The sequence below is a fragment of the Hypoxylon fragiforme genome (genome assembly GCF_022984875.1).
Source record: "Hypoxylon fragiforme strain CBS 206.31 chromosome Unknown GGS25scaffold_3, whole genome shotgun sequence".
Classification (NCBI taxonomy): domain Eukaryota; kingdom Fungi; phylum Ascomycota; class Sordariomycetes; order Xylariales; family Hypoxylaceae; genus Hypoxylon; species Hypoxylon fragiforme.
In genome coordinates this window covers 648,445-669,149 of record NW_026054758.1, presented here as the reverse complement: position 1 = coordinate 669,149, position 20,705 = coordinate 648,445, and the positions used below count along the sequence as shown (strand labels likewise).

The 20,705-nt window shown below is 49.3% G+C and overlaps 4 protein-coding genes across 4 annotated transcripts; 2 read left to right on the top strand and 2 right to left on the bottom strand.

Moving 5' to 3' along the window:
* The first annotated feature begins 606 nt into the window (after positions 1-606).
* GGS25DRAFT_167637 (uncharacterized protein) lies at positions 607-3,467 on the top strand. The gene has a single exon (XM_049256530.1). The coding sequence runs from the start codon at positions 737-739 to the stop codon at positions 3,401-3,403; it is 2,667 nt and encodes an 888-aa protein (XP_049118569.1). The 5' UTR covers positions 607-736; the 3' UTR covers positions 3,404-3,467.
* A 360-nt stretch (positions 3,468-3,827) lies between these two features.
* Positions 3,828-8,996, bottom strand: GGS25DRAFT_480022 (RdRP-domain-containing protein). The gene is made up of 4 exons (XM_049260048.1): positions 5,649-8,996; positions 5,215-5,397; positions 4,752-5,078; positions 3,828-4,684 (listed from the first exon to the last, which is right to left on the bottom strand). The coding sequence occupies exons 1-4, from the start codon at positions 8,444-8,446 to the stop codon at positions 4,183-4,185; spliced, it is 3,810 nt and encodes a 1,269-aa protein (XP_049118568.1). The 5' UTR covers positions 8,447-8,996; the 3' UTR covers positions 3,828-4,182.
* Positions 8,997-10,455: 1,459 nt separating this feature from the next.
* GGS25DRAFT_513247 (glycosyltransferase family 31 protein) lies at positions 10,456-12,052 on the top strand (the record flags this gene model as incomplete). The annotated part of the gene is made up of 4 exons (XM_049262864.1): positions 10,456-10,547; positions 10,632-11,340; positions 11,450-11,518; positions 11,564-12,052. The coding sequence occupies 4 exons, from the start codon at positions 10,456-10,458 to the stop codon at positions 12,050-12,052; spliced, it is 1,359 nt and encodes a 452-aa protein (XP_049118567.1).
* A 2,027-nt stretch (positions 12,053-14,079) lies between these two features.
* Positions 14,080-17,435, bottom strand: GGS25DRAFT_513246 (fungal-specific transcription factor domain-containing protein; the record flags this gene model as incomplete). The annotated part of the gene is made up of 2 exons (XM_049262863.1): positions 14,080-17,077; positions 17,323-17,435. 2 exons carry the CDS (start codon positions 17,433-17,435, stop codon positions 14,080-14,082), a joined length of 3,111 nt encoding a protein of 1,036 aa, XP_049118566.1.
* Positions 17,436-20,705: the final 3,270 nt, after the last annotated feature.

Genomic DNA, 20,705 nt, shown 5'->3' with positions numbered 1-20,705 from the left:
CCTGGTTTGCTTGTTAGTTCGCAAATGCAATGCATCCAACTGTCAACTATCGATCGTGTAAGCATTTGTTTCGAGTGAAGCGGACCGTCAAGCGACATCTTTTTCCATAATAGTCCTAAAGGGGGGAAGGGGTGGATGTCTTCTTGGGGCTAGACCTACGCTGGTCCACGGAGCTGCGAGCCGGCAAGATCAATCTAAAATGGTGCGCCGTAACCATGTATGTTCGGCCCGGCCTGCCGCATGGGACAAACAAATCCTTGACTTTTGACTTGACTTGACTTGACTTGACTTACTTTTGACCCCCCCCCTGGACGACTGGAGCCCCCCAACTTAGAGGGGCGAAAGAAGCGAGGATGCAGGCAAAGACAGTCAAAACAAGCAAAGCAAAAGGACACAGAGAAGAAAACATGGAACATTACATGGATTACATGGATTACATGGATTACTTGGATAACTTGGATGACATGGATGGGCATGACCCCCAACTTTCCTGGCAGACAGCCCTTTGGTCTCTGGTTCTTATTTAGTCCCTGCTCAACCCCGCGGTGCCCAGTGGTTGTGCATATGGGCAAAAGCGTAGAAACGGAATCTGAATGGCCGAGTTACAGCGTATTGAAGGGATCACAAGATACCGGGCACGCACCAGGAAAGGAGGAAAACAGTAAAGGGAAACAGGAAAAGAAAAAGTAAAAAGGGAAAGAGAAAAAAGGTTGTGAGGTTGATGATAGGATAAAGGATGTCCAACGTAGATGTGATACAGCGCACACCTGTTGCAGCGACAGCAGCAGCAACAATAGCAGGAGGAGCAGGAGGAGGAGGAGTAACAGGAGGAGTAGCAGCAGCAGCAGTAACGCTCCCCTCACAATTCGACAGCAGCACCATGGCTACCGCCGCAGCCACCGCTACAGCTGCTACTACAGCGGGCGCAGCAACTACTACGACTCCAACTCCAACACTGTCTAACGCCCATGCCCCAGTCGCAATGACGCCGACGAAACCCCCAGCAACCACAACTTATTCCTCCTCCACACCAGCATCAGCAGGGGCAACGACATTATCGACGACAAAACCAACCTCCTCCGCCACAACGACCACAAAAAGCGCAATAATAACCTCGCAATTACTAAACCACAACAACAGCGCCGCAGCAGCAACAACAACCACATTTCCCACGCCGCACCAAATCGGAGTAATAGGGATCAAACGATCTCGCAACGGCGACCACAAAGACGGCGGCCGGAGTTCGAAAAGCAGGCAGCGGCCCCCAATCACCAAGAGCATGGAGCCGCCCGTCCTATCCTTCTACGGCACACAGCCCGTGCCCCTCCCCTCCCGCTTCGGCAGCCTGAAAAAACGCCTCGTATCCGGCCACGAAGCCGCGCTCGAAGCCTCGTGGGGCCGGCTGCTGGCCGCGCTGCGGCAGGAGATCCGGTACATCTCCTCGCACGGGTCGAGCCTGATCCCGTCGATCGACTTCGGCGACATGGGGGACGACGCGAAGGTGGCGCCGTTCGGGGCGCAGCTGAAGCGGCACGGGATCGGGGTGATCCGGGGCGTGGTGCCCTCGGCGGACGCGCGCGCGTGGGTGGCCGAGACGCGGACGTACCTCGAGACGAAGCACGAGTACAAGCCGCCGCCGGCGCAGGACCCGACGTGCTTCGACTTCTTCTGGACGCCGGCGCAGGTGCGGTCGCGCGCGCACCCGCACGTGCTGCAGGCGCAGCGCTTCGCCATGTCCCTCTGGAACACCGGCAACGACGACCGCCTCGCCACGCGCTTCCCCATCACCTACGCCGACCGCATCCGCATCGAGTCCGTGCTCGACGGCCGCCTGACCGTCAACGGCGCGCCCGCCACCCACGAGGACTCGCTCATTGCTGCTGCGGCGGCGGCGGCGTCGTCGTCCGCCCAGATCGCGCAGGTCGACAACGGCAGCCTCGAGCGCTGGGAGCAGGACGGCTACGGCCGCGGCGGCCTCTACGACGCCATCTTCAAGGGCGACTGGGAGTCCTACGACGCCTGGGACCCCGCCGGCCGCATAAACGCGACCTCGGACCTGTACAATGGCGCGGGCGCGTGCTCGATGATGCGGCTGTTCCAGGGGATCCTCGCCTTGACCGTCGTAGAGCCAGGCATGATCCGCCTACTACCCTCGCCCAAGCTCTCAACCGCGTACTTCCTCCTCCGCCCCTTCTTCGCCTCCAAAACCGGCCCCCCAGCCGCGGGCGCAGAAAGCGAGGCCTGGGACGCGTACCTCGACGCCTCAAACTGGGCGCTCGAAAAGGAGCAATCGACCATAATCCACGGCGCAGTCCCGGGGCACGCCCAGCGCGTGACGGCGGCATGGCACCCGCACCTGCAGCTCGACAAGAGCCTCGTGACGCCGCCGACGCTGCAGGCGGGCGACTACATCATCTGGCACCCGGACCAGGCGTACCAGTTCTCCAACACCAACTACCAGACCAGCAGCCGGCCGCCGACCTCCCCCGAGCCCACAATCTCCATGCTCGTCTACACCCCCGCCGCCCCGCTGACCCAGACCAACGCCCTCTTCCTCGCGCGCCAGCGCAAGGCCTTCCTGCGCGGGCACCCGGGGCCGGACTTCGACTCGACGGGGACCGGCCTCGGCAGCGAGGCGCCGCACACCGGGCGCCTGGGCGAGCAGGACATCCGCGCCGTCGGCGGCGACGAGGGGCTGCAGGCGATGGGGCTCGCGCCGTGGAATCTGAGCGGGAGCGGGGGCGGGGGCCAGAAGTCGAAGCCGAACTCCACCCCTTCTTCTTCTTCTTCTTCTTCTTCCTCTCCTCCATCCTCGTCCTCGACCAAGCAGAAGAAGAAGCTGCTGAAGCGGAAGAGGCCGGAGAAGGACGCAGACACGCCGATGCCCGACGCCCGCCGGGACAGCGCAAGCCAGCAGCACGGACGCTCCCGCAGCCGCTCCCGCAGCCGCAGTCCCGGCACCTCGAGCTCGAGCCGCAGCCGCAGCTGCAGCACGCACGCGGAGGCCGAGGTGGTGCGGCTCGCGAACATCATCCTGTTCCCGGACCGCTACGACTTCTACATGCCGACGCGGGCGAGCAGCCCCGCACCCATGGCTGCTTCGCAGAGGGATGGCAGTCACAATCTAAGCCGCCACAGTCATAGTCACGGTAGCAATAGTAGCAGCAGCAATAACAATAGGGGAGGAGGGGGCGAGAGGGAGAGGGAGAAGGATGGCCGTGATGATCTTTCTCCTGGTACTGCTACCGCTGCTTCTATTACTACTACTACTACTACTCCTACTCCTACTCCTGCTACTAGTAGCAATACCAACGCCCAGAAGAGGAAAGACGCCGGCGCAGATGCAGATCGAGATAAAGAGCGGGATAGAAACCCGTACCCGCCTAGCTACCTACCAAAGTAAATAAGCGAAGATCTGGGTATTTTGGGGGGGGGAGAGAGAGAACAAGGAGAGAGGGGGTGGGGGGGGCGAGAGAGGTAGGGGATAAGAGGAGAAGGGAAGGAGAAGAATGTTCGGGAGAGGGAGGGAAGGGAAGGGTATAGATTCTTCGTAGTAGGTACCTAGGTAGGTAGTCAGACAGCGAAGCCTGCTAGGTGTTACAAGGATGATTCAAGGAAACCGTAGGAAGAAAGAATGGTTGTATACCTACCTACCTACCCACCTGCGCCTAACCTATCTAATACCTCTCACCCACTCCCTCTTCCCCTCCCTCTATATTCCGCAACTACGATGCATCCTTGGAGGGAGAAGTAGATAGATACCTACCTATCAATGACTAGGCCTACGAACCAAGCACATTAAATCACTATGACCGAGTTGGAAGCAAGTTTTTAGAACAACATGAACAAGTATTCAACTAGATTAGTGCCTGCCTAGGTAGACAGCTCGTTATAATCATGATCATCGTTAAATGCCCGTTTGCCTTCCTCTTCTCTCCTCCCCTAGACACATGACCGAGTAGAGAATACTTGACATGCCTGGTACTTTAGTCCCCTCCAATGAAAACCAGTCCGCATAGGTACACTGAGATAAATTTACCTATGGAATAGGTAGCCTTGGAACCGAGTAGTAAACCCAAAAGAAAACCTGCTGCTTGAACCCCCCGCATGCTTAGGAGCCTACCTAGGTAAATAGGTAGGCATGTGAAATACTCACTGAACAAGCCGTTGAATCATTCTTATCTACTTTGCGCTCGCTGTCGCGAAGGCTGCCCCTTCGGCGATCTCCTGCTGCATCGAGGCTATCTCCAGCTCAGACAACGCGCATTGGGCCGCAACGATCTTAAAGCTCTGAAAAGTGTCCTGGTTTCTGCCAAAATTGGCAGGTTTTTCGATACTAACCATGAAACAGGCGACGCTCAGTTCAAGAGCCGATATGCCGTCTAAGCCGTCAGGGCTGTTAGGCATATTGCTTGGCACCTTAGCATTCTCATGCTCGTCGTAGTCGCTATCATCGTCATCCTCGTCCTCTTGCGGCTCTATCTTCTTCTTTCGAATCAAGCCTCCAGCCCATCTGGCGATGCGATCATAGTCGTCTTTGAGACGGATTGAATTATCTCGTTGTCGTCGGGTTAAGGAGCCAGTCTTGTTAAAAATGCTTCCTGTGAAGACCTCAAGCTCGCTTAGGCCCTTGGTCGAATTGTCCGAGAAGTCCATTGCCACGCTCCAAACTTCTTCGTCGTACCTATTGTTATTAAGTAAGCGAACACGAGTTAGGATGTAAAGAATTTCAAGTATGTCGTAATACTTACGCCATTCGAATACGACAAGCCTCGTCCAGTGCAGGTCGCCCAGGTGACCAATTCACGCCCCGCAGTTTCTGGCACTGCTTCGAAATATGCATCTCTAATTGTTTCCACACTGAGGGGCCGTGGCGACTGAAAGACTGGTGAATGTCCTTTTTCCAAATCTTATTCTCATCAATAGCTCGATAGAGCTTGCCAAGAACCTTTTCAGACTTGTAGAATTTGTAACGTGGACCCCTCTCATCATCCTCATCTTCGACCAAAGCTTTCTTCGTATTCTCAAACTTGACTTCTGTTCGATCAACAATATGCGCCGGGGGCGCCGGTGCTAGGCTTTCACATAATACAGGTTAGACTATTTATCGGATCACCAGTAAACTGATTGCTTCTTATGTGACATGGGATGAGCAGGTAGGTAAAGAAGAAAAAAAGAAAAAGAAAGCCAGTCAAAGATTGGCAGCTCACTCACAAGTCTGGACGGTATCGTGTTGCAGTTAGTTTTCTGAGTTTGTTGGTATCGATCGGTATGCCTGTTTTGCTGTAATCTACACCGGTGGAATGCAGCTCTGCCAGTATCTTACACTCCTTATCCACAGTGCCAGCGTCCATCATATCCGAAAGGATCAGGTGCTTGGTGGCGATCACCCCCAATCTACGACACAAAGTTAGTGGCACTCCAACAACTCCGAATTTTGTGATCGAAGATATAAAGTATCAATCAATAATAACATGACGGAGGCTAAGTTTGAGGTTAGAGGAATCAGTTCTTCTCGAACTTGCTATGATGATGCTCATCTTTCGTTTTCATGTGAAGAATCTGGTTTCGTCGAAATAGAGCTGTATTATCAATGACACATAGTTGGCAAAGCGTGCCTTATGGAATAAAAATAAAAATGAGCTTACTGGTCAGTGGCCATAAAATCAACAAAGAAGTTTGTCATATCTTCCTCGTTCACCTGTCGGCCAATGTCCAAGGGGTTAACTCGAGGATAGTCAGCCGGTTCAAATTCACGTGTCGACGATGCAACTGCATATTCATCCCAGATAATGTTGTATATATCCCCGTCTAGATCACCGCCACTGAGTTGGCTAGGTAAGTCTCTCTGCCCCTTCTGGCTGAACACAACACAGTTAGAGAGTGAACGGAGTGGGTGCCAATACGGGGGAAGCACCGCTGTTCGCAGTTGAATATCGCCGGGATGGAGGGCAGGAGACCTAGTAACCAAGACGTTTTTATTATGAAGCTCTCTTTCACTTCTCGAGTGCCTGTCCTTTTTATCGAACGTGACATAGATTTCGTCCTCCTCCAAAAAGCCGAACTCGTCCATGATGCCGAACAACGTAACGCCCTTCTCTACTGGAATCCGGGCCTTATGCTTGAGAAGACGCACTTTTTCGAGAACAACAGTTTCGACAATGGAACACAGAAATCGATCGTTCCTGTAATCGATTTTCAGTTTATGAAGCCGGCGAATGAACTTGGAGAAATTGATTGGCTCTGCAATTTTCTGCCTCTTGAGGAACACTATTGTGTTCTGAACATAGGCTGTGATCATACGCAGCCTATCGAGCTCGCCGTTCTGCATTTGGAAGAACCAATCTTCCGCAACGTTCATATCCTCTAATATCTTGATCATTTGACGATTGAGAACAAGAGGGATGGGCTTGTTCCCCGTGTCGCATATTTCTAGGTTCGTAATATCTTTACTTTCGAACTTGACCATGCTCTCATTTCGAATCCGCATCACCATCCCCTCAAGAGTGTCGTCTAAAGCAAGCATTCCTTTAGCACCGCCCCACCTGATTTGGAAGCATGTACTGTTGTTTCGCGTCTGGGATAGAGACGCTTGAATCGCTTCCATTAGTGACCTAGACAACGTCCCAACGCCATCACTAAAAACTCGATTTCCATCTGCCGACTTCACATCCGGAATAAATTCAACTTTGACTCCAAGATCCTCGAGGTTGACCGAGAATGGGGTTTCTGAGAAGGCCTGGCCGATCCGCGCAGCACATCTAGGGGGCGAGAAGATCTTGTCGAATGTTCCTAGTTGACCAATTACGGATTTATAAGTTTGAAGTTTCCAATTATGGTCAACAAATGGAGCCATGAACCATACGCCATGTGCTCTAAGGGAAGAGTGTGAAAATCCCAGAAACTTGTATTCGCGGCCGGCGATGTGGATGCCACGCAGGAGTACACGTTTGAATCGTTTCCAGACCTCATCCAGGGATACCTTAGCATTGAAGAACACATCCTGGCCATCCTCTTCGCAAAATTGTACACGTGCAAAGTAGCCAGTGTGGTTGGGAAATTTTCGGAGTATTCGATTTTTGGCCTCAGGCTCTGGTCCAAGAAGAGAAATTCGAGTGGGAGTCACTTGTACCTTATAGACCATTTCGAGATTTTGCCGTGCTCTTTCGGATACCAACTCTTTCCTGAGACCTTCACGAACCTCTTTCTCATTTTCTTGGAGATATATCCAAAGGTGTTCTGGGTCAAACAGGCTTGCCTCAATTTCAGGGCCAGGAAAGTCTAATTGAAAGAATAGCTTTTTGACAGCCCTTGCAGAAATGGGACACGGGGGTTTGGACCCCTTTCTCGTATCCGCTGTAGAGGATGTTCGTACCGCCCGGCGGAGGCGTTCGACTAAGGCTTGAACGGTCCGAGGTAGAAGATAGCCATTCTGCATAAGGGCTTGGAATTGGAAAAGAACGTCAAAGGGTATATCGCCTTGTGTGGTACAGTCATCGAGGAGTCTTTGCGTGGAAATCATCTCGGAAACCATGTCGCTTCTGCTATATTGACCGGTATATGGAAATTGATAGAACACAAAGGCGAGTTGTTCTTTCGCCTTCTTCAGTTTCTCGAACCGGGAATGGAAGTCAGATGGCGATACTCTAGCACAATAGATGAGAGACTGCCCCAAAATATCTGCGTGGTTCTCACCACGGCCACGCGGGAGTTTGTCTAGTCGGGTCCTGGGCGGAATGTTAGACCTCGGAGCCATGTCTAGCTGACCAATTAGAGAAACGAGACTTGGATCCGTGAGATCATTGGTAGTATCAAAGAACCGCGGTACTTCCCAAAGCGTAAAGGTAAATGATGTAGCTCGTTTATCGACAATCACCTCGTGGACAGTACGATACGGTATTTCTACACGGACGTGCGATTGTAATGTGATAATAAGTTCATACCTCCCAAATTTGGCCAGGCCTTTATTGTCCCACCCAACGTCTTCAGCAAAGCCCAATCTACCGTCTGGGTATTCGTAATGACCACACGAAAGACCGAGCAATTCGAAGGTGGTAGACACATCTCTCGTCAGTGGCTGTTCATCCTCATCTTGCTCCCTTTTCGCCTCCATAATTTCCTCTACTGCTTTTTTCAAGGCTCTGAGAGCAAATGTATCCAAGGCGTGTTTGCTTTTGCTGCAAAATATAGGATTTCCTAGGATATGTAGGCGAGCTATTGTTCGAGACCTCCCAGGTAAAGTAGCTTCACCATAATGTTGAAGGAATAGTTCGCCGTGGGATCGGTAGAGAAAAAGGACGGTCCCGAACTTCTTCCCACGTGTTTTCTGACAAGTCCACTCTATGACTTTCAAGTTATCGGTGATGAAGGGAGTCAACTGTGTTCGCAAGCCCTCGTCCGAAAGACCAGGTTTGAGGTTTCTCATGAACACCTCCAAGCCCTCCATGTTGGGTGTAGGTAGAGAATTCCTAATAAGACCAGGGATGATGGTAAAGACCTAGGTACCAAGTATGGGAAAGGCGTTTGAGTCAGTTGAGGAGAGGGGAATTAGACGGGTTGGAGAACAAGGCTTCATATATGGCTTATCTGTTGACATTGGAATGCTGCAGGAGCCCAATTACTTTCTTTGCTCAGGCGGGACTTGCGTCTCGGTTGTAATGATCACACTACAAAGTCCTAGACACCCTGCATGATACAGATATGTCCATCAATGTACACGAGAAAGTTAGGGAGTGAAATGATGAATTGTCGTTCCAGGTCCCTATCCTACACGGGTGTTTTTAGATAGGATTGGGTAAAAGAAGGAGACTCTTTGTGGTACTTTGGGAAGAGGGGTTTCAATCACGAGCTTTTTCGATGTTGCACACATGTAGATATATGTAGGTATCCCAAGTAAGTAGGTAGGTAGGCAGGCTGAGTCGAGAAAGCAACATTGAAGTCAGTTGACAGTAGGTGCCTACATGTAGAGAGGGTACATGTAGCTTTGGAATTTCAAGGTTCAATGTTTTGGTTGGTTTTTCTTTTTTGTAGTTCGAGCACTTGGTGTATGGTGTGTAACACAGAGTGCGGGCGCCTATAGTATCCAATGTTTCCATGCAGCTCTAGCCTCCAGGGCCTATGTACCTATTGCATGTAGTATGTACAATACAATACAATACTACTAGCAAGTACCCTACCCTAGGTTAGGTACATGTACAATACCTACATATGTACATAGGTAGTAACCATTTTCAATCTCTGAATCTCATTCATTATTCAAGTTACATGTATCAATTTCCTCATGTTTATTTCCAATTCTTTGGGGGTTACTAGCAACAACATTCAATCTACTTCGCTTAACCTCTTCCTTTCGAAATACCTCAAAGGGGGAAACCTGTTTGCTCATGCACCTAAAGACGGGAAAACTTATTCTTCCCTCAATTTAATACCTACATGTAGGCGATAGTAATCATGTTGTGTCAGGTAAAGAGAGAATCTTTTTCAAATAAGTCCACATGCCTCTCCCTAACTTACCCCCTCCTACAAGGCTTATATGCTGAAGCTTCAAGTACAGCCAGCTAACCTCCTTCATAACTGACCGGGATAAAGTGGACAGAGGGAGAAACGTCCGATAATACCATTGATGTAGAGATAAAGACGATACAGAGAGGAACTCTAAGAATGAGGTTCGTAGTCACAGTTCATCGTATTTCTTCTACCCAACCAGCTCACGGCCAACTGGATGGTAGTGAATCAGAAATCCCGGCATAACACAGACCTCAACAGCTGTTCGCAGTCATAAAACTCCATAATACCTACCAGCAAGAAGAGCAATAGCCATTGTCGAAATAGTAGAAAATCATGTAATGCGATTGGTTTAATGACTAGCTCGAATCGACTTTTATCCACTTGTGAAAAGTTTGGGTCCTTTCCAGTGATTGAACTTTGCTAAACACGTCTGTCTGGATATCACGGTTAGGTCATCACTGTAGTCTTCTGATGCAAATTGCAAAGGAAGGCAGCAACTTCACAAACGACAGATTAACTAAATGACTAACAGCAAATAGAATTTATGGCCACTGCGACCGCGATCATCTCGTCTATACGTGACTATCGATTCCAGTGCCTCAGGATAGGATTCATTAGCTACCTAGGTTAGGTTAGTACCTAGTATACAGTACCAAGGTACATGTTTGCTTCAACTCATCATTGCTGTCACTCGCCCATCTGTGCTTCAACTGTCCTTTCTTTTTTCTCCTTCAAAAACTTCCACGATATCCATTTTTTAAACCCCTGGGCATACCCATAAACTAACAACATCTATAGCTAAATCCATTACTGAGATATCTTCTATTCTATTTAGTCATCTATTTGAAAACCTAGGTACCAAATCATTCATTACCCAACCAACCGCGCAAGCTCCCGCAACAGCGCGCGCAATCCGAAGAAGAGTGCCATGGCATCGACATAGTCAAGATGGCATTTTCAAGACGTTTGAGCGGCAAGTTCCTCCTCGGCATCCTTTACGTCGCTGTCTTCCTCGTCGCCTCGCAGCGCTTGGCGGAATGGTCGCGCCACAACTCCTCTCTCAGGGTGCCGTCTCTCCGGCATCCTTTCCCTTCTAATCAAGCCAACTCCTCGTCACCCGGCAGTGTCGCTGGTCGAGTGAGTTCCGATGGATCGTGCGCCTCCTTTCCAGATACCTCCAACATACTGGCCGTCGTCAAGACTGGCGCCAGCGAGTCCTACGCCAGAATCCCCACCCAGATATTCACGGTGCTCGGATGCCTCCAGGACTTCCTCATCTTCTCCGACATGGAGCAGAGCCTAGCCGGATATCATGTCCGCGACAGCTTAGACACCGTGCTCGATGAGGCAAAGGACGGGAATCCAGAATTTGATATATATCGTCGACAAAAGAGCTGTGTTGTTGATCAGCAGAGTTGCAGCAAGTTTGTTAGTTCTGGAAAGGGGAGGTCCAACGAGGGTTGGGAGTTGGATAAATATAAGAACATTCACATTGTCGAGAAAGTTTATCAGCTGCGCCCTGACTATGATTGGTACTTGTTCATCGACGCTGACACATATGTCCTGTGGCATAACCTCGTTGAATGGCTGAAAATGCTGGAGGATCCTACCAACAAAAAGCACTATATCGGCAGTGAGGCTCTCTACAGAGATTTCCCCTTCGCTCATGGGGGAAGTGGATACCTCCTATCGCAGGCAACGATACAGGATTTTGCCGGAAACCACTCCGGCATTGCCAACCAGTATGATACGAAAGCCAAGGGTGTTTGTTGCGGTGACTACCTCTTAAGCCTTGCTTTGAACGAAACGATTGGTGTCGGAGTTTCTGATGCTGTAAGTTTTATCTAACACATATGTGCCATCTCAAATTGCCGTATCACCTGTGATTCCTCTTTCCAGCTGTGATACGGAAGCAAGGCTGATTCCTCTGTTAATTAATTAGCGGCCCACCATTAACGGCGAGAAGCCCTACACCATCCCATACGGGCCGGGCGAGTGGTGCCACCCCCTCGTCACCATGCACCACATGGATTCGGAAGAAATATCCTTGTTCTAGGAGTTCGAGAAGCATTTCTACGCGTCCACGGATGTGTCTCGGCGGCCCGTGCTACGATTCCTAGACATCTACCACGAATTCGTTGCGCCGAAACTGGCACCGCGACGGGACGACTGGGATAACCTGAGCCAAGACGTGCTCTACCTCGACCCAGCCAAGAAGCAGCAGCAGCACTACCCGTCGTGGCAAGAGGCCAGGGCCAAGAAGACGAACAACAACATCCAAGTATCTGCCGTCGAAAAGAACGCCCACCGTTCGTTCGAGGACTGTGCTCGCTTATGCGACGCTACTAATGATTGCTTCCAGTTCTCGTACCACGACGGGGCGTGTGCGTACCACAGATCCTTCAGGCTCGGCAAACCGGCTAAAAAGTCGGATAGGGGCGAGCAGCAGTGGACGAGTGGGTGGAACGTCGAGCGCATCCGCGCTTGGATTGGGGAGCAGAAGCCTTGTGGGGAGCCGGCTTGGCCATTGGCGAAGTCAGCGTAGTGATATCCTCACGATATGTGGGTTAGGTGGATAGATGGATGGAATGTGCAGTTTCAACGTCTATGGCTACTAGGTATATAAAGGGTAGATGAATGGAACGATTGCACTAGTGACGCTGTGCCTAGAGCAGGTGGTGAAGATGTCTTCTAGGTAATTGCCATTCGTAGATTATGGGAAGTAACTAACTAACTACCTAAGGTAGCAAATACACTACTAGGTATCCCTTCGAAGTTCGAGTCGTGAATATTCCCCCCCCCCCTTTCATCCTACCTACCTAGTCATCCCCCGTCTTTAACCCCTACCTATCATCGCATCAGGGGTCCCCTACGACATACATGCCGCAGCAGGGAAAAGGAAGGGAAGGGATGGATCTACATAGGTAACCTTGGAAGATCTCCACATGCGGCTTAAAGGATAGTTATTTCTACGTTAGGTACCTAGGTTAAATTACATACATAGTAGGGTCCAGGGTCCTCCTACTACTAGTCGTGGATCCTTGCTTTCGTATACGGTAGGTAGGTAGGTAGGTAGGTAGGTAGGCAACAACCTATCTTGCTCAGCTGCAATCCGGGACGTGCATTGTTCGATTTAGGTACCTAGTTCAATTTATTTCTTAGATATGCAGTGCTAGGCATGTGAGGTACCTACCTAGGGGTATAGTATACTAACCTAGGTAGCCTAGAGATATATAGGTAGGTACTCATCACCGCTGCTCCCATAGGTAGGTACACATAAATCCCACCCGTTACCCCTATCCTATCCGATCCATTCCGTAACCCCCTGGCTCTAGTCCGTAGCCCACGACCCAAATGTTACACGCTACACGCTCTACGTAAATCTAATAAATACCTGTCCTGGCACATACTAAGGCACCGAGGTAGGGAGGTATCTAAGCACTGGATAGGTATCATAATCCAAGACATGGCATGGATGGAAAGTAGGCAGGTAGATAATAGATTCAGTCGATATGGTCGGTATGACAACCACCGTCTTTGACCTAACCTCTGACCTCTCCTTACTGTATTCCCTTATTCCCTTCCGTACCTTGGTAGGTAGTTTCATATCTCATTTTCCCACGAGATATCCCCTTCCCCATCATGCATCACTGCAATGACTGAGCCCCTGGCTAGATCGATTCCTATCCATTCAGTGACCCCCCCTATCCTCCACTCTGACCTTCTGGCAGCGTTCTTGGTTTCTCATCCCATGATCCTATGATTCATTCGTATACCCCTTAAGTAGGCAGTAAAGCCCCCCCCAGAAAGCAGACCAAAGCAGAGTAGGCATCTTCAACCTTCAATGTAGAAACCCACCCAAACAACATCAGCAAAGACAACACCCAAAGTCCCACGAGGGAATAAAAAACAATCTAACTACCCCAGCCCCTAGCACGCCTTCAAAAGCGCATACCTAGGCAGGTACGTAAAACATCATTGAAGTAAAAAGGATCGTGGTAGTGGTATCTGAAAAGCCAAAGATCAAAAGCAAAAGCAAAAGAGAAAAATGGTTCCCAATGAAATGATAAAACCCGTCGCTTTCGCTTCGCTTTTTCTCGCTTGTTGATGTTGATAAACGTATAATCGTATAAAATGCCGGATGATCCTCGTTTTTTCTTTCCATTTTTTTCGTTGAAATCCTTGTATGCATACCTCTCCCCTCCACCTGTCTCCTAATAACGTATAGTGTAATAAATACCTAATAAGACATGAAAACGTTATAGCAGGCTTAACCCAGCCTAGGGAAGTAGTGTAGGCGATTGCGGACATAGTAGCAAACTAACCTAATGGGTATCCAAGCGACATATCGGCAAGTCGGACAGGTCTGCATGCATGTATGCCACTCATCGTACGTTCGTGAATTTTCGTATTCCCCGTTTTATACCCCCCATCTCCCCCGAGGAGTTAACTTGATATACATCACCACTACCCAGTTTAAACGGTGAACCATACCAATTTCTGTCTACTAGAGCATTTATCTAAACTGGTAGATAGACAGACAGATAGATAGAAAACAACAAGTCCCAAACCTCAAGACATCCCCGAGTCGCCCGGGAACAACCACGTGCTATCCCCAGGAAAGTAATCCCCAAACCAGCTGAGCATTTCGGTGCTCTCAAAGCTGGTAAGGTGTTGTCCGATGTCCGTCTCGTTGTCATACGTCAGCAGGTGCAAGTTTGACGCCCCACCTGGCCCTAGGTACGAGTATCCGCTGGATGCGAGGCCACTACCACTCTGTGCGAAATTGGACGGGCCTCCGTCACCCGATGCAATCTGACTCTGCGCGCTGCTGCTAGATGGCGAGTCGTGCGTCGGGTACGAGCTAGACCCTGATGGCTGCTCGTAATTGGACTGCTGCGATGACGGCGTGTAGGAGGTAGGTGCTGTGCTAAGAGGGACTTGAGTTCCGGTAGACGTTTTAGTTGGGTCGTCTTGTGCTAGACTTTCATAACGTAAATAGGAAGATTTGCCCTGGGTGCCTGAGCCACCCCCTGACACGCGCCGAGGACGATTTATTGAATGACGTAGAGCGGAGGTATTGGGTTGAGGGTATGCGGAATGGTAGATGGATGCGGTAGTCTCGGGGAGGCTCTGGCGTATGGGATCATATATCATATTTCCAGGAGGCGTAGGTGCTGATGTGGGGGCAACGTGTGACGTTGCCGCTGACGTCGAGACTTGCGAGGGCATGACGCCGTGGTTTACGGGATTCTGAAAGAGAAGAGTAAGACTCGAATTTGGCGAATTGGTGGTTCCAGTCAGTGACCATGCCAGAGGAGGGCCGTTGTCGGGGATCGGAGACGCAGGATAGTCAACTTGTTTTGCAAATCTGGCAATAACACTTTGCTGGCGGTATCGTCGAGCGCTCTCGTACTCTTCGTTCGTGTATGTCTCACAGTCCCACTGTCCATCTAGTTTCTGGTCCAAGGCGGTTAGTATGTATCGAACGCCTCCCCAATAAGCATGCATCTGCTTTAAAGCCTTATAACACGCTTGGTAATTCTGATTAGCAGCGGAGGCTAAGAGTAAATGTCGAGAGGATGGGCCTAAGTCGACTATAGCTGAGCCACCCCTATTATTCCCCTGACCCCTAAGTTCAGGTGGAGGGGTTGTATCTCTCGAAGGTGGTTGCGACGAACTAGTTCTGGACTCCTTAAGGAATGCACAGGCCGCGATATATATAGGCTGTGAGGTGAATGGATTCCCTATAAAACATTTCGGATCGACTAATTCAGCAAACGCAAGAATGTCGGCTATCGTCTTCGCGCTGGACATGGATAACTCTCGACTATGTGTTTTCAGTTGGTGCGCCCGACTAATGGTGCCTTCTTTCGTTAAGAGCGTCGGCTGATGCAGAACGATGATCAAGGCGTGAAACCAGAAGTGCAGTAAGATGAATGTTGTGCCCTGGCCATTCTTGACGTGGGCCTGGAAGTTATTAGCATCGAATCGAAGTCGCGGATCTGTCCTCTGATGAAGCCTCGTAAGTTCATTCTCCATCTGCACAAGCTTATTCAACTTGTCCTGTGTGAGATCCTGAGCATGTGCGATGTTATTCAACACATCGGAGACTCGACCGTAAAGATGAATGATTTGCAAGAGAGATGCCAATGGGTTAGGCCAACCGGTCATCGGGTCGATAGAGGCTCTGGGAAGCTCTAACTCGAAATCGTCATCTTTAAGAGTGACTGGCCGACCAGTCCCGGAAGATATGGCCCGATCTAAGAAGAAAACAGCCCAGAAGGTATCGATACGCTCTTGTTCAACTTCCTTTTGCTCTTCTGGGCTTAGAGAGCTTCTGTCCACCCCGGAATGATTCTGTTGGAAACCCTGTGGGGTGAAGTCGTCGCTTTCCTTCCTATTATAGCCACGTAAATACCAAGGATCCCTCTCGCCCTGGTATCGCACCCCGTCTTCCTTGGTCAAACCCAAGTCTATTGCCATACGAAGCGCTATCCCGAGGTACATCCATAATGCGCTGTCCTGGTCGGCACCGAAACCATCGTATGCCATCAATAGGCATGCTTGAACAGCAGCGACTGATGGGCACGGGAAAGTGTCCACCGTCGCTGATTTGGCTCGCTGCGCGTAGATGTAGCCATATTCAGACTTCACCAGTTTACCTTCGTTCCATTTCCGGAATATAGGGTGATCAGAGAAGCGGGCTGATAAGGCGCACACAGCATCCACTAATATCGGTTCGACTCGCTTTTCTTGGACCAGCTTGGGGAACTTGTCACGCCGCAAAAAGGGGTAGTTACTGCCGAGATGTACGAAGAAGGTGTCGACAAGGTGGATGATTAAGGGATGAACGTCGTTTGTGTCGGTCGGATCGTAGACGGGCATATCCTCAAGATGGCCGAGCTCAAGGTCAGGTTGCATGGTGTTCATAAGACCGGAGAATATGGAACTTGCACCGCTAGGCGAAGTAGCTGATATAGAACTTCGTCTGCGATCCCGGACTTTGACCACCATCTGTTTAAACCCAGGCACTATAGCGGTAGGCCCAAAATAGCGAAAATAGGGGACTCGATGACTCTCATTATGGTATTGTATAGGCGAATGCCCCGTATCGCTATGGCCGCCGTCGGTCGAAAATGACTGATTTCGCGGGTTGTTGGGTCGTCGCAGAGGTTCGGGGCGAGGCGTCGGTTGCGAGGCGGGCTCTTCCCAGTCTACAGTTTCCGATTTTAAATGTACATCAGGTTTTATACGATCCTGGGTCGATTCGGACATGCGACCGGGTTTGGAAGAAGACTCCTCCGGGACTTCAAATGGCCGAATCCCATTTTTGCTCGTGCCATTGTTGCTTTTCCACCGCTTGCGATCAACCTCGGGTTCTTCGTCTAAATATTCATCATCGTCGGCGTCGAAATTACTACCGTCTGTTCCACGATCAGGCTCTTTCTTGTTACCCTTCTCGATACTATCTGTATATCCGAGACAAACGTGTCCGTTCTTGGTGCATGTCGAGCAAGTGGGATGTTCGCCAGCACATCTCGTTTTTCGTCTACGGCAAGTAAGGCATCTAGAGATGAAAAAAGAAGCCAGTATCAGCTGAGACGTTCGCGATGTCGCACCCTCTTGAAGTTGGGACTGAACTGGTAGGCCTGCGGGATTCCCGTGAGGATTGCGACAAGACAGGAAAGAAAAACAACGACGAAGAAAAAAAAAGAAAAGAGTCGTCAATTACCCCAAGGTGAAATCACGGTTCAGAGCCAGCCAACAGGATCCCCCTTTCGCACTGGACAAAGGGAATTTAACGATACTTACGCAGCGTTTATTCTTCTCCTCTTAGTCGGCGGTTGACCTTGGTTATTAACGAAACGGATCTGCTTCGGGGTCGGCAACGGGTCCGGGCCGTTACTATTGATGAGAGTTACCATATTTGGATGTTCGGTCGCTAAGGACAATCCCCCAATGCCAAACGAAGGCCCTTAAACCTTAACGTCAACGTCAACGTCAATGTCAATGTCAAGTTTTGGTTTAGAGGGTTTCGTTGCTGGGAAAGCGAGAAAGTCTATTGTGTCGCGGACGATCCGATGCTTGAGCCAATAATCTATGTCCCCATAGACCATGCGACCATTCCAAATTGCTCTTTACTTTTTAGTGGATTCAATGACACAGACACGCAAACACGCGGACGCAAAACAGTGGTGGGGTTTGCTTTCAATGGACCATTCTAGGCGTCACCGTACGAGGGAGCAGAGCCGCTAGTAAAGGGCTTAAGGGTTTTGGTAGACGTGGTAGAGTGGTAGAGTGGTAGAGTGGTAGACGTTGGTAGACGTTAGAAATTCGGGTAAGTTGCGGATTATAGGAGTCGTACAAAGGGATCACGACGATCACAAGCGCAGTGGCGATAAATGGGCGAACGAAAATAAATCGAATTAAGTTGTTTCTGCTAATTTTTCAATGTTGATGTTGTGGTAGCATTGGTGACTATTGAAAATTGTTAAATTCGTCGGATGTCTTAGTCTTGTTGAATAATAAGACAGAGGACAGTTGTGTGTAGGTATGTATATGTAGGATCATGCTAAGGTTGAAGGAAAGTAATAGCAGGTGTAATAGGTAAGCTAGCACGTAAGGTTAGTTGGTATTGACCTACCAGGCTACCTAGAGTGGTATATAAAGGGTGATAGACTGATAGTAGCTCAGCTCAGCCAAATACAACAGGGATGGACGTGCGCACGTTGAATATCACTTCCTACCCCAGGCGGTCCCCAGGTAGTATTAGGTTATAGTAGGCTAAGTATAGATAGACCGAGGGGGTTTCGAATGATTCTTCTGATGACCCCAAATCTCTGGATTTCTCTTAAAAGCTGAACGGCAACAACGGTCTTGATGAAGTCATTGTCTTCCATAAAAATATAACCAAGGTCGGTGTGCGATGATGTACAGCAGCTAAGTGCAAGACTGCGCGTGTGTAGCCGGGGGGCGCCGGAAATAATCCAAATTGCAGGCTGGGCCAGAGTCCTTGGAAGGGTACGTATAGTAGAGCCTGGCGACAACGTAGTACGTATGAATGTAGTAGGTACCCAGTTAATACTTTAGATGCAATGATAGGTCATAAAGTATGTAGTAGATCTGATCAATTGATATTGGAAGTGAAATGGGTATTGTCCATATGTATAGTTATCTAGCTGCGAGATATATGTAGGATATCGATAGGTAACATTGAAGTCCTTGACAAGGAATGTCACGATACTCAGTTGTTGCGTGTTATTGCAGGTCTAGAATAAACTAAATCAAAACTACCTAGGCAAGGTAGGGATCACCATGGAGAAGCCGTGAAGACCACCTGGGGCAGCTTAGAACCAACATGGCGGATTATTAGGGTAGCTAAGGCTTACATAAGTATGAGAGAACACTTGAGACTCTGGAGTAATTTTAAGATGACGAGTTGTGGGAAAGGAAGCGTGACAATTGCGAATTAGTCTATCAGGGGTTATTGACCAGGATTAACTTGCAAGTATATGTGGGACCGCGGGGTTTTGACAGGCTAGATGTGCATGATATGGTCCGTGAGAAGGGGATACTGCATCTTTGTACTCAAGTACTTGTAAGTACTAGGTAATACATGTATTCAATCATTTTCAATGTTGAATGTTCGGTATTGTACATGATGTACCTAGTAGTTACCTGCATAGGTACATATACCTACACTAGAGCACTGGAGAGATTTATTAAATTGCATCTATAAATGTCAATTCTTACACAATGTTGTTCAAAACCTGGAGGCGTTCTCAACGGCTCGGCACCACCTCCTTATGTTGTATTAGTTACCCGAATCATCTGTCTTCTAAATCTGATTCGCACAGATTTCATTCAGCTTCATGGGTATACCCAGTGCCAGCACCTAACCTAGGACATTTCCAACAAAACGATTTGTGATAGCATTAGTAATGAAGGATGCATACTACTAGTAGTACCTACTATAACAAGAAGACGGTCAGAAAAAGCCGCCCCCAAAAAGCAGACATAAGGACATAGATCGGCTAAGTACCAGCAAATGGCCAACTTGGAATACCCTCTTTACATCAACTCTCATGTATGAGATATATGTATTACTATACTAATTAGATAAAAGATTGGACAAGTCCTTTCCGCCCTGCCACCAACAACAAGCAGAACATCGATAGCTATCCTTATATAAAAAATAGCCAACCGATCACGCAGCTCCGTACGCACTTCACCCATCACGCCTAATGCCGTACTGTACTGTCCTGTCCTAGGTAGGTAGGCACTATCAAATCAAAGGCGTTGCGTACACGTCGCCCGCCACTCGTTCCGATGCGCTTTGTGCAGTTTGCTTTCCAATGGTTGGGTGACATTGAAGGCACCCGGATATAATTCCGTGTCTACCTGAGGGATACTACAGCGTTTCTTTTTGTGCCTACCTACCAGCCTACCTACCTACTACACTATGTAGGCACCTAGGTTTAGGTATTTAGTTATAGTGATTTTGTTTTTTTTCTCTCTCTTTCTCCTTTTCCATCCATACATCACCGACCCTACCGGCTGGAACGCTGACCTCCTCTTCCCCCCTCCGATTGATTTGACGCATAAGCACACACCCAACCCCCTCCCTCTTTTTCTCCCCCTTCCCCCATTTCAATTCATCACACGGCAGATCGGTAGAGGCCTTGGGAGCCATATAGTAGAGCATATAGCATAGCATCGCATATTTGCCCAGGTGGTTTTAATCATTTCGGAATTTTCCACCCACAAATCGAATACGATCATGGATGACTATGAGCTAGGTAGCGACCATTGGCCAACCACTTCGGCAGGAATATTTAGCGCCATGGCAGAAGAGCTCTCCTTCTCCAGACTCTCTTATGCTACATAGGTACACACACGTATTATTGGATTGTGCAAAGTACAACATTTTGCGAGACGGTCAACAGTACACGGAGTAGAGTCCGCAAAGTAACCTTGGAGGTTAAAGGGGTTCGGCACGTCTTTCGTCTGCCCCCCTGAATGTGACAAATACTTCTGAGTTAGATATATAGTTCAAGCACAAAAGGGCAGCATAACCTGCTCTTAGGTTATGTAGTAATATTCTTTTTTGTTTTTACTTTTTTTCATTCTTCATTGCATCTTCCAAATGGGCGAGGCCCATGTAGAGAGAATAGCCTAAAAATGCCGTAGCATAC